This window comes from Micropterus dolomieu, linkage group LG03 (assembly GCF_021292245.1).
Source record: "Micropterus dolomieu isolate WLL.071019.BEF.003 ecotype Adirondacks linkage group LG03, ASM2129224v1, whole genome shotgun sequence".
NCBI classification, from domain to species: domain Eukaryota; kingdom Metazoa; phylum Chordata; class Actinopteri; order Centrarchiformes; family Centrarchidae; genus Micropterus; species Micropterus dolomieu.
In genome coordinates this window covers 2,990,276-3,001,931 of record NC_060152.1, presented here as the reverse complement: position 1 = coordinate 3,001,931, position 11,656 = coordinate 2,990,276, and the positions used below count along the sequence as shown (strand labels likewise).

At 40.6% G+C, this 11,656-nt stretch overlaps 2 protein-coding genes across 6 annotated transcripts in view; both read right to left on the bottom strand.

Annotated features, from left to right (window-relative positions):
* rhbg (Rh family B glycoprotein) overlaps positions 1 to 7,592 on the bottom strand; it is an 11,657-nt gene extending 4,065 nt beyond the window's left edge. The window contains exons 1-5 of the mRNA XM_046045985.1: positions 7,243 to 7,592; positions 3,053 to 3,239; positions 2,372 to 2,522; positions 2,049 to 2,196; positions 838 to 1,004 (exon numbers count right to left, since the gene is read on the bottom strand). Coding sequence (XP_045901941.1) covers positions 838 to 1,004; positions 2,049 to 2,196; positions 2,372 to 2,522; positions 3,053 to 3,239; positions 7,243 to 7,420 — 831 coding nt within the window. The 5' untranslated portion in view covers positions 7,421 to 7,592. The remainder of the gene's footprint in view (positions 1 to 837; positions 1,005 to 2,048; positions 2,197 to 2,371; positions 2,523 to 3,052; positions 3,240 to 7,242) is intronic.
* The window catches only part of mef2d (myocyte enhancer factor 2d), a 197,701-nt gene that overhangs the window by 50,489 nt on the left and 135,556 nt on the right, over positions 1 to 11,656 (bottom strand). The window lies entirely within an intron of this gene.

Genomic DNA, 11,656 nt, shown 5'->3' with positions numbered 1-11,656 from the left:
GTTATTTTCCAGCACAGTGAGCAGCTGTTTGGACACAATTCTTTCTAGAATCTTTGCAATAAAAGGCAGTTTTGAAATTGGTCTAAAATTTTGTGGGAGGGAGGGATCTAAACCAGGTTTCTTTAAAAGTGGGTTCACGCAAGCCGTTTTAAAATAATCAGGGACACAACCAGTAGATAGGGAGCTGTTGAAAACAGAGATCAAATGGGGCCCAACAGAATCTATTACTTTTAGTAAAAATTTTGTAGGTATTATATCAAGTGGGCCGGAGGACACTCTCATTTGTGATATTGTTTTTAAAAGCTCAGACAAGTCGATGGGATAAAACTGGTTAAAACTCTCTTGTTGCTGGTGAGGAACCTCTGAGTAAGCGGCCACGGGGGTAATAGAGGCTCTGATTGACACCACCTTATTGGTAAAATAAGATAAAAACAATTCACAGTCATCATTACTTCCAGCTGAGGCACAAGGAGGGGTTGGGTTTACCAGCTGATCCACAGTCTTAAACAGAAACCTGGGATTGTGTTTATGTGTAGTAATGAGTTCAGAAAAATAGTGTGTTCTCGCATCCTTAACCATTTTATTGTAGTTAATTAATAAATCCTTCAGACTGAGGTAATGGACTTGGAGATTGGATTTTTTCCATCTGCGCTTTGGATTGGATTTTTTCCATCTGCGCTCTACAGCTGTGAATCACTTTCTGAAGAGCATTTTTACTCAGTACGTTCTTTAAAGTTACAGATCAAATTCATGAGCAATTATTACTTTTTATTCTTGATTTTGATTTGATTATGGAAACCACAATTTAAATCAGGAATGACAATCCTGTGCCCTCACCATGTCCAGCTTTCCATCGTGTGCTGTGAGGGCGGACATGCCGTAGGTGGACAGAGTGCAGGCTGCCAGGGAGTAGTAGGTGTTCATGGCTGTGCGGTGCTGGTCGTCTCCATGAGCTGTGATGGCAGAGTTGAAGCTGGGCCAGAACATCCACAGGTAGATGGTACCTGAGAAGCACAACAGTTAAAACAACATTCCGATGGTTTATTTCTGTAAGTGAGGATAAAGGGTAAGTTCTGTATTTTCCAGTTTAGTATTGTTTTTGTGTCTATGTGACTAAGTGGGACTGCATTTTCTAAAATTGGTCCAGTATTGAGCAAGCGTGCTGCAGTGAAACAGGGTTGCAATGTTATCCTTGCAGCCAATTGCACCTTGTAAAAAGTATGTGCACTAAAGTGCTTGTTTTTGTTCAATCTGAGCCCACTGACGGGCTCAGATTGTTATTATAAGTGTCTGACAACAATATTAAAGGATCCCTACACAGGTAGACCTTTGTTTTAAGGGTATGCTTCTTTCTGTTTAACCCAAAACAGCCACTATGTTGCGTTTGTCAAAGCCAGCAGACTCCCTTGAGGAAAAAACATGATGACAATTAAGTTTAACTGAAAAAATTGTTATGGTAAATTTCCAAAACAAATGCACATTTCCCTCCCATTACCACAACGTGATTGCCTGCTGACATTGATCTCTAGTCAAAAGGGTAAAGTCTGAGTGCTAATGAGTCTTTGTCAAGTTGAATCTATAGTCATCTCATGATGAGACAAGTCTGACTAGAGGGCAAGTCATGTGACTCCAGTCCACACTTCTGTTTGGTATCAACAAGTATGGCAAATCTTCTTAAATTTGTATTCTGAACATGAGACCTCAAGTTTTCTCCTTTCATCAAAGCAATTTTGTGAAGAGTACAACTGAATTTCAGGGGAAATTCACACTAAATGTATGGTATGAAGAAAAAGCACTGCTGCACTGATGTCAATGGGTTTGATGGTTTATAGTATAGAAGTATAGTATAGAGTATATCGCACCTATAACCACACCTGACTACACCCACTTGTGATGTAACCTTGTACAGTACTATTTTTTGAATATTTCCATCCAAACAGAATTTTATTAAATAAATTTAGTTAATTCAACATGAAAAAAATGTACTCTTCTGGACACTAACACTATTTCCATTTAAAAGCAAAGCTACAACACTGGGAGATGTTTACCGATCATGGCAAACAGGTCAGAATGGTAGACTGAGCAGTTCTTGTGTTTGCTCTTATCCAGGTGGGGCCGGTACAGGATTCTGGTCACCATGAGACCGAAATAGGCTCCGAACGTGTGGATGGTCATGGAGCCCCCAGCATCCTTGGCCTGTAATAAAGTTAGCCACAACCTGCTTTTAAAAAATAGATATACAGTTTTTTTTGGTGCTAATCAGTTTTTGCTGTCCTGTTTTGCACTAGATTTTTCAGAGAACACACAAAAACAGTCACAAAGAGATCTTCAGGTAATCACTGCTAGAGTATATTTGTTTTGTGTAACTCACCCCCAAAATAGTCAGCAGGATGAACTCATTCACAGCAAACAGTGTGACCTCGAACATTGCCATGACCAGCAGCTGGACAGGGCTGGTTTTACCCAAAACGGCTCCAAATGAGATGAGCACAGAGCCGGTGCAGAAATCAGCATTGATCATACTGAAACAAACGTTAAATTAAATAAATTACTACAGCAGTTTGTGCAGTGCATGGACTTAAGCAAAGGGTGTTGTTATCTGCTTTGGTTATGTGATGTTTGGTCATTTCTGTGACATTACCCTGCCACACAAAGTGATTTAAGATTTAATATTGATTTAAGGTACACTGATATAGTTTATATTACATACATTAGCCATAAACACTGCAGATTAAGTCTTGGTCTAGACTAGGGGCTAGACTTTTCAAACATCTTGTGAAATCCATTCAAAAACTAGGCTTAACTCTTCTCTGGGAACAAGCTTACAGTCTCTAATGACTACAGTATGGCATGGCAGTTTGTTTTTGCATTTGTCTGTATTTCTATTGAGCTGTCATCAGTGAGTGGCAAAAGCTGAAAGCAAGGATAATGAGTTTACATATGTGTGTCTTTCTGGACTTTCCAACATACCTCAGGAGAGTGTGCAGGCATGCTTATGTGTGTATCTGCGGTGTGTGTACATTTATACATGTACAGTATGTTTACTACATACCTCTCCACCCCGATATGGATCTTGCCTCCATGCAGACCATGAAAGAAGCCCTGCATGAGTGTGGCCCACTGTAGGGAGAAGGCCGCGATCAGGAAGTTGAAGCCCACACTGCTAAAGCCATAGCGCTGCAAGAAGGTCATGAGGAAGCCGAAACCGATGAAGATCATCACATGCACATCCTGGAAACCTGCACGATGTAGAAAACACCAGCTACGATTATGGAGATCATGAGCATGGGGGACCAATGGATTTGTGTTAGTTTTGGCAAAATGGACCCAAATGGCTGAAAGGTCCACAGCATTTTGACAAAACATGAAAGAAAAAGTCTGACAAACTCATTACACAAAAATCCCTTGTAGCTGTTTTTTCTGAGCAAGTGAAACTACCCCGGGTAATATTGTAAATAATGAATCATCTGTACAAATAATGCTGTTTTTGACAATTTTGGTAATATATTCTGAATTCAATGTGTAATTCCAGTAGTCTCAGGTCTGGTTCCATTACCTTGAAATAGTACTTTCACTTTTTTTTCTGTTTTTTTTTTGTTTTACCACTAAGAAATATTTGTAAGGACCGCATATTTTTCTGCTATGCAGATAACACTCATCTCTCTATAGATGATCTCAGGCCAATATTGAAAAAATGCTTCAAGAATTACTGTACTCAGGACACACATCTCAGCACATTATAACCCCAATATATAACAATTATAACTATCAATTAATTTTGTGAACATTATGAAAAGCATTGAAGTTTTGCAGAGCCATCAAATTGCTTCTTTTGAGTGACTAACTGTCCAAAACCCAAATTTAACAATGATATAAAACTTTAAAATGACTTGGATGATTTGTTGATTATCAAAATGGTTTTTGATTAAGTTTCTGTTGATTAATTGATCATTATTTCTCTAATTAACTCTGATGTAATTTTCCAGCTATATATTATAAACGTAACTTTTAAAATTTCATTTTTAGTAATAACTGTAAAACATCTGAACTTTCCTCCTTATCTGTTTGGTTTTTAAACTTCTAAACGAACTATTAAAGATGAAACACAAATCCACTAAGTTGTTGGACAACAAAGAATTGCAGCAGAGTGCCAAGAGATATAAATCATTTAGATCAACTCCACAGAAACATTCAATCACTGCCAACAACTGTGTCACTGGAGGGCTTTGTCATTGAAAGCAGCCTGAGCCATTCTCTGTGAATAAGTACAGTTACATATGCTTTGATCAACTGGGACTTCAGGTTCAGCTGTGACTCAGGTCTGCGCAGTGTGACTCTGGAACATTTGCAAAGTGGCCTTCCATAGTGATATTCATGTTAAGAAACTCTGTGTTATCAAAATATAGCTGGTTAACTGTGCAAAAGTCTTTCTATTAAGAACTCTAAAAGCAGAGATAATGAACTCCCTCAACTTGCACCGTGATGTTTCCTTCCCCCCTCATTGTCCTGGTTCACACTGTTTGTTAGAACCACTTTCTAACTCTCCCTTATTTGTTCCAACCTGCCACACACAATATCGCACTGTGCTGCGGCGGCTGTCGCCATGGTGACCATCAATTTGCACAGCCAGGCGGAGGTGTTGCCACTGTCCCCATTGGCATTTTGGCCCAGATATCTGCACTGATATCGAGGAGGACACCATACAGTCAAAGCTATGACAGGCTCTGCAGGCAATAACTAGTGCTCACTGTAAAACAAATATATTCTGCTGATGTGTTATTTTTTTATGCCTATGAGATTAAAATATTCTTCAGCTCATTTAGACCATATTTTGATAAATAATACCTCCCAGTAAATGTAAAAACTATATCAACGTACCCCAATGTATAGGGTTTTTTTTTTATATTAAAATGTCATATAAAACAACAACTTATGGTTCCACAACAGGACAAGTTTTTCTGTTGTAGGGATCAAATCTGTGACCTCTCAGACAACCACGGGATAGCCTAGTTCATCACTGTTCAGGTGATCTGTTGCACTAAAAGGAGACTTGCAAGGTATATTTTCGGTTGACATACTTACTCTCACAGGAACGTATAGAACAGACATTGGCTTTAAGATCACCAACACAGTGAATATAGCGGCACACGATCCTATGTGTGTCTATTTGTCTGTCTCTACCCTGCCCTAGGTGACCTGTAGAGTGTGAATTTCTGTTTATTGTACATTGTTTTCCAGGCATGCAATTAGGATGGAGGATGTTGGTTGTGTATACACAGCACTGAAACGTGAAGGTGATTCAGCTCCTGTGCCAGTGAAGGTGTCAAGTTAAACATTATCTGAAGCCATTAAATCTAATGGACCTTTACTCTAGGCTGTTATGTTTCTAACCTCAGGCAGTCTGTTACCTTCTGTGGTTTGAAATAGTGCTGCAGAGACATATGAATGTTCTTGTATCAAAATCATAGCAAAAGGGCTGGGGTGGATATGAGGTAAGTATAATGTTGGACTTGTACAAAAAGTCTTTAAAACTTTTGGTATAAAAAATTTCGTTAGTGATTTGGATGATTTTAATAATGCTGTACACCTACTATTTATTCCGTTTATTATTCCCCATCATTTCTTTCTATATTGGTTACATTTCTCTTCCCCAGGACACTATACTCCATACACCTGAGAGAGAGTGAGAGACTCCATGGTAAAGTTCTTCTGAAAGTGTGACTTGCTAAGACACGCACAACAGCCCTCAGTCATGTTACTTAAAACCCTGATAGGCAACGTTGGAGATCTAGCAAGAGACAGCAATATTCAACCAAAAAATCCTACCCCCTCCTTTCAGGCCTCCCTCCAAAGCCACTTCCCCAAAACACAACTTAATGCGCAGTAAGTGCATGGGAAGTGCGCACACAGGTAGGCCAGCCAATCATGTAATTCGGTTCAAAAACAAACTACATATTCACATTACACTGCTATATATTGATTTTGGGCAGAACATACCACCATATGCACAATAAGTGTCAGTGGCCAGATAATGTGTTTTATGAAAGCAGTAGCGAGCATTTTACAGCCTGCAATCAGAGGCCTGTGTTTTCCCTACAGTCTGTGAATGAAACAAGCTTTTTTCTACACCATCAATCCCTATAAATCAGGAAATGAATGATCAGTGGAACTGCCTCTTTGGGACAGCAGCAGACCGGAAGACATCTCTATAAAATATTCACTCAGAATGAATGGGAACTGTCCAATTAGGGACTGCGGCTCAGGCACTTCTCATCCCTTTGCACAAAATACAACACTTCCCTGATGACATAACAGGGTTAACAGTTTGACAAAAACATTGTGAATATGTAAATGATGGGCAGCGTGCAAGAATGGCATACTTACATGTATTTAAAATCACTCAGAGAGCATGTAAGAGAAATTTGGTGTTAGAGAATTATGTTAAGCATCATTAGAAAAAAACTCACACACACACACACACAATATTTGGTACTACTGCTTTAAGGTCTGCAAGTGTGAAAAAGTTACCACCCCGTAATTTAAAAACTGTTAAGCCTTTTTTTTTAAAACTAACTTTTGAACATTATTTTTTAAATCGTGTCAATACCTTTCTAAACATCATCTTAAAAACTGTTAATGGGTTTTTAACAATCTGCCATGGAGTGTCTGTTGATTCAAGGGTGACATTTGAGACCAGTGTAAAAATCTTTCAAACCTGTTTGTGAACATGCATACGATAGTGACTTTTCCTGCTCTCTTCCACTCTGTCATTTGAGAAAATTGACAGGAGTTACAAGACATGCCTCGTTAATATTTGCACTGGAGCCTAAAAGCGGAGTGTTTTGCTCTATCAACAGATAATACTGAAATACTTTTTTTTCGTATTTTGTATGTAAACATTTGTTGGCTTGATTATGTTCCTGTATAATAAAAAGAATAAAGTAGTGGTAAAAAGGCATCATGGCGATTTAATGTCTCTTCTCTAATCAACATGCAAACAATTGCAAAATACAAGATACACTAGCATTAGTTCCTTGTGTATTTGTTGTTATATATAAAATTTGCAATCATTTTGTTGAATTAAAGCACACATTCCCATCAAGTTGGCAGTGTCACAGTGTGTAATGTACAAACCTCAGGTTTTAATGAAACTTTGCTAGATGCTTCATCTAAACAGTATACAGATTGGGAAACCCCTTTAGCCTATGACCCTGAACCTCCAGACATCGAAAGGGCACTCACTTGGGTAGCGGTAGTAGAACTCGTTGTCATACTCCGAGTGGTTGTGACTATGCCACTTCCTTGCGTCCGTATCCTCGTCATACTCCACCAACACGCCGAAGAGGATGATGAGGATGATCTCCAGGATGAAGCAGATGATCGGCAGCTTCAGCCGCATGTTGGTTGCTGCGCCTGTCATGATTTCTTCCCAGTGAGGTGTGGAGGAAAGGCTAAATGTGGCTCGTTCTTTGAGTCAGGGATAATAGGTATATAAGATCCAGCACCAAACGTTAGCTCTGTCTCTCTCACACACACCCTGGGGTGTCCTCAGTGCAGAGATGGGAGCCTGGTGTGTGTGTGAGAGGGTAGGGGAAAAGAAGCTCACCGACAGACACAAGAGCTGGTCTTGTGTGTTTTTGTTCAGTTGGGTCACACCTACTAGACCTGCCTCCCACATGAATAATGCAGGCTTACTTTTAGCCCTGCCTCCCTGCTACTGTACTTTTGAAGGTGATCAGAAGATCTTAAACTGACCTTAAAAATCAGATTAAAGTAGTAATCCATTACTATGTGATAGAAAGTTTCTGTTAACTACTTCAGGGTTGTAGTCTGGACAATATTGTTTTTGCCAGCTGCTCTGCTCATTACCTGCAGTAAGTTAGCGCTGATATTGCTTATGCTAACTCACCATTTTCTGCATGTGTTTCACAGTTAAGGCAAAGGCAATAAATACACAGTAATATCACAGAAATGTGACAATACTAGCATGGTTAGCTGACTTCAGGAAATTTCTTTGCAACATTGCAAGGACAACTAAAAATCACATGAATACAGGTGAAATCTTTACTACTAGTACACTGGGCATACATGTGCCGGTATAAACAGGAAGCAGATTGTCTATGATTTGGCGAAAGAGGAAAGTTGCCTACTACTATAGACCATACACTGCATACAGATAAACAAAATAGCAATGGCAAATAACCACACCAGAGATTTCTTTGAATGGACTGACACCAAACCATACTGAAAGCAACACGGGAATACAGTTTTAGGTCTTTGCATTGTCCGTTTTAGTCTGGTGCAAACGCAGCAAAACGTCTGCGTAAATGAAAATGTAGTAGTCTGGATGTGGATGACACCCGACTTCCCACATGGCTTCAATATTGACTTAACTGACAAATGGATGCAAATTCTGTGTGAGTGGGGAGGGGTATAAGGTGTGGTGTATGAGTATGAAACACAAATTAAAAACACAACAATGTCAGTCAGCAGGCCAGAGGAAGAGAATGGGAGGATGTGGAATGTCTTGTTCAGGTATGTTGCATTTCTAACAAGGTCTCAGCTCCACCCATTAATTTCTTGGAACAAAGGGAAAAACACAGCCAACAACGAAGAGCAAGAAAGGACCAGCCCTAAGTCCATCAACTCCACACCACCCCCTAAAGACAGGGTTCACACCTTGGACCTTGACTTCTGCATTAACCTATTTACATTATAAACAAACTTGTGATGTGCTTGGCTTAAACACAACCCCCTTACCAAACACACCTTTGCTCGATACTCGATACTCCTCCCCTCTCCAGACTTGGAATCTCCAACCTCAGCCTAGGCGATGTTGCGCCTAGGAACAATTTAAAAGGAAGGGAAATGGGTGCCATGTCATTAGTTAAGTTGCAAAGACTTATAAAAGGTGTGCGGGAGAGAGAAACAGGTGAGTGTGTTATGGATGGTAAATACTATAATTGGTATTCTGGAGTCAAGGTAGACATGGCAGACAGGCAAATGCCCAACACAGTCGTTGATAAAATGTTTAAATGGGTTGTCCGCTGCAGGGATCGGCCAAAGTGGGGCAAGCTTAATATACAGATTTAGCTTACCTGTTACTTGACATTTATGGCACATCTTTATGTATGCTGCAACGTCACGATTCAGATGAAGCCAAAAGAAGAAACACAAACGGTGATAGTATGTTTTCCTAACTCCCAAATGCCGGACTGTTCATGGGAACACTTAAACATGGTACCATTATATGGGCCCCGCAATGGACTGGCGACCAGTCCAGGGTGTACACCGCCTTTCGCCCGATGTCAGCTGGGATTGGCTCCAGCCCCCCTTGACTCAGTACGCAGGATAAGCGGTTGACAATGGATGGATGGATGGATGGATGGACCACTATTTGGAAAACTGGACCAGCAAATTGCAGGTTTGATTTATAACCTCCTGAGCCCAGCCTGCTCATGGGACAAAACACAGCTAACAAGGAAGAGCAATACAGGGCCAACCCTGAGGCCATCCCATGTCACATGCCGCTCTGTGAGGTTGTAGTTAAGCACAGTAGTGCTTTGAGCTAAATGCTAATATCTGCCTGCTAACATTCTCACCTTGACAACATTACAATGTTTACAACATTCATGTTTAGCTGGCTAAACAGTCTGTTCTGTTTCATGGCAGTCCATCCAGTTGTTGTTGACATATTTCAGTGCGGATCAAAGTGGTGCACGGACTGACAGACAGACAGACTTTCCCAGAGCCATGCCACTCACAAAGCATAGTGTTTAGTAAGGTTATGTTCTAAAGCATGATATTCAATAATAAGATAATAATAATAATCTAAGTAATTTTAATTGTGTTTTGGTTTACTTCCAAGATTAGCTTCCCTTTCTATGCCTGTTGGTTCGGGTTTACCATGTTTAGAACCCATTTCAATAGATGCAGTTCTTAATAGAACAAGTGGAAGTTGTGGTGGTCTTTTTAAAAGATATCTATTTTAGTCACAAACTGCTAAGACTAAACATATAAAACAAGGATCACTCTTGGGACATGCTGTGTGTACCCTGTACATGTCATCCTTGGGGCCCTGCGATGAATCTGTCCAGGGTGTACCCTGCCTTTCGCCAGATGTCAGCGGGAATTGGCTCCAGTCCCTTCCATGACAATGAATGGATGGACGGATGGATGTTACCCTTGGGACAGATCATCCGTAATCACAACATATCCTTGCTATGCAGATGATACACAACTGTACCTGTCTTTTGTTGAAGTTCCAGAATATCTTAAAGCTAAAATTGTTTCAGACAAATACAGTCACTCATTGCCCCTTCACTCCCAAAATAAAGTCAGCAAAATCTGGGTGTTACCCTGGATAGTAACTTATTCCTGAATGCCGAAATCACTTTGCTTAATGTGAGGTCAGTTTCCAACAAAACCTTCATTTTAAATGACTAAGGATCGACTAAGGACCCTGATATTTTATTTTTAGGGCTGGGCACATTATTATCGCATTAAAACATTAAATAATTAATGCCGACAATTATTTTATCGCACGTTAATGCAGTTTATTTTATTATTATTAGTTTTTTATTATTATTATTAGTCCTTGCTCACTGGCTCTGAATACACATACTGTACAGTCAAACTATGGGTCACAGGAGGGGAGGGATCTTGATCAGCCTGCAAGTCACCCACCCAAACAAGCAGTGGAGGGAGGCTTCATCTTTTTTCTGTATTTTTCCACCCACGATCCGTTATTATGGCAGCAGGTGAGCTGTTTGCTTGTTAATGATGCAGCGTATCAAACATCTCAAACAGCCGAAATCAACATCTGCACCCTGTGTTCAATGTTGCTTTACGTTACCTGGTCTGTGCTTGTAAAATATCCACCGCCACTGTGTGAGACGCTCTGGGGCGTCCCATACAGACCGGAAGTGCTAGTTCGCTAGCGGTAGCTAGCTAGCTAGCTACGTTTGTGATAAAGGTGTTGACAGTCCCCTGAAGCCCCTACCCTTACCACAACCATCAGAAATGTTAGTACTTAAACCTAAGTCACTGACTTTATGCATGTCAACCGGCTAACCCTACAGCTGCGCACATCAGGTAGGGCTAGCCCATAGACAGTATATTACTGGACGAAGCCACCCCGCTGATTTGAAAGGAGAGGAGTGAAGCCTGTTTTTGTCACGCTCTGCCGGTTGGCCATCCTTTGTGTTTACTTTTGAGTTTGGTATCTGCCTTGGTATGTTGAGTTTTGGGTTCTGTCCTGTCTAGTGTCCAGTATCTCTTATATAGTCTGCTTGTCATGTCTAGTCTCTCTGTTTTCCTCTGCTCTCTCTCTGCCTCGTTAGTCTCATGTCTGTCACCTGTGTTGCTCCCGCCCTGCTCGTTAGTCCCTGTGTGTATATATACCTGGTGTTTCTGTCTTGTCCTTGTCCGGTCATTGTTCATGTTACTCCCCAGTCTGTCGTGTGTGTACTCTCTGCCTGTAACCAGCCTTGCTTGTCTCGTCTCGTCTCGTCTTGTCTCGTCTCCCGGTACTTTTGGATTTCTGTTATTCAGCCACTCACCTGTAAGTGTGCTCGCTTTTGTTTGTTTATTAAAACCCTTCGTTATACCATACCTGCTCCGCTCTGTGTCCTGCGTTTGGGTTCTCCAACCTGCC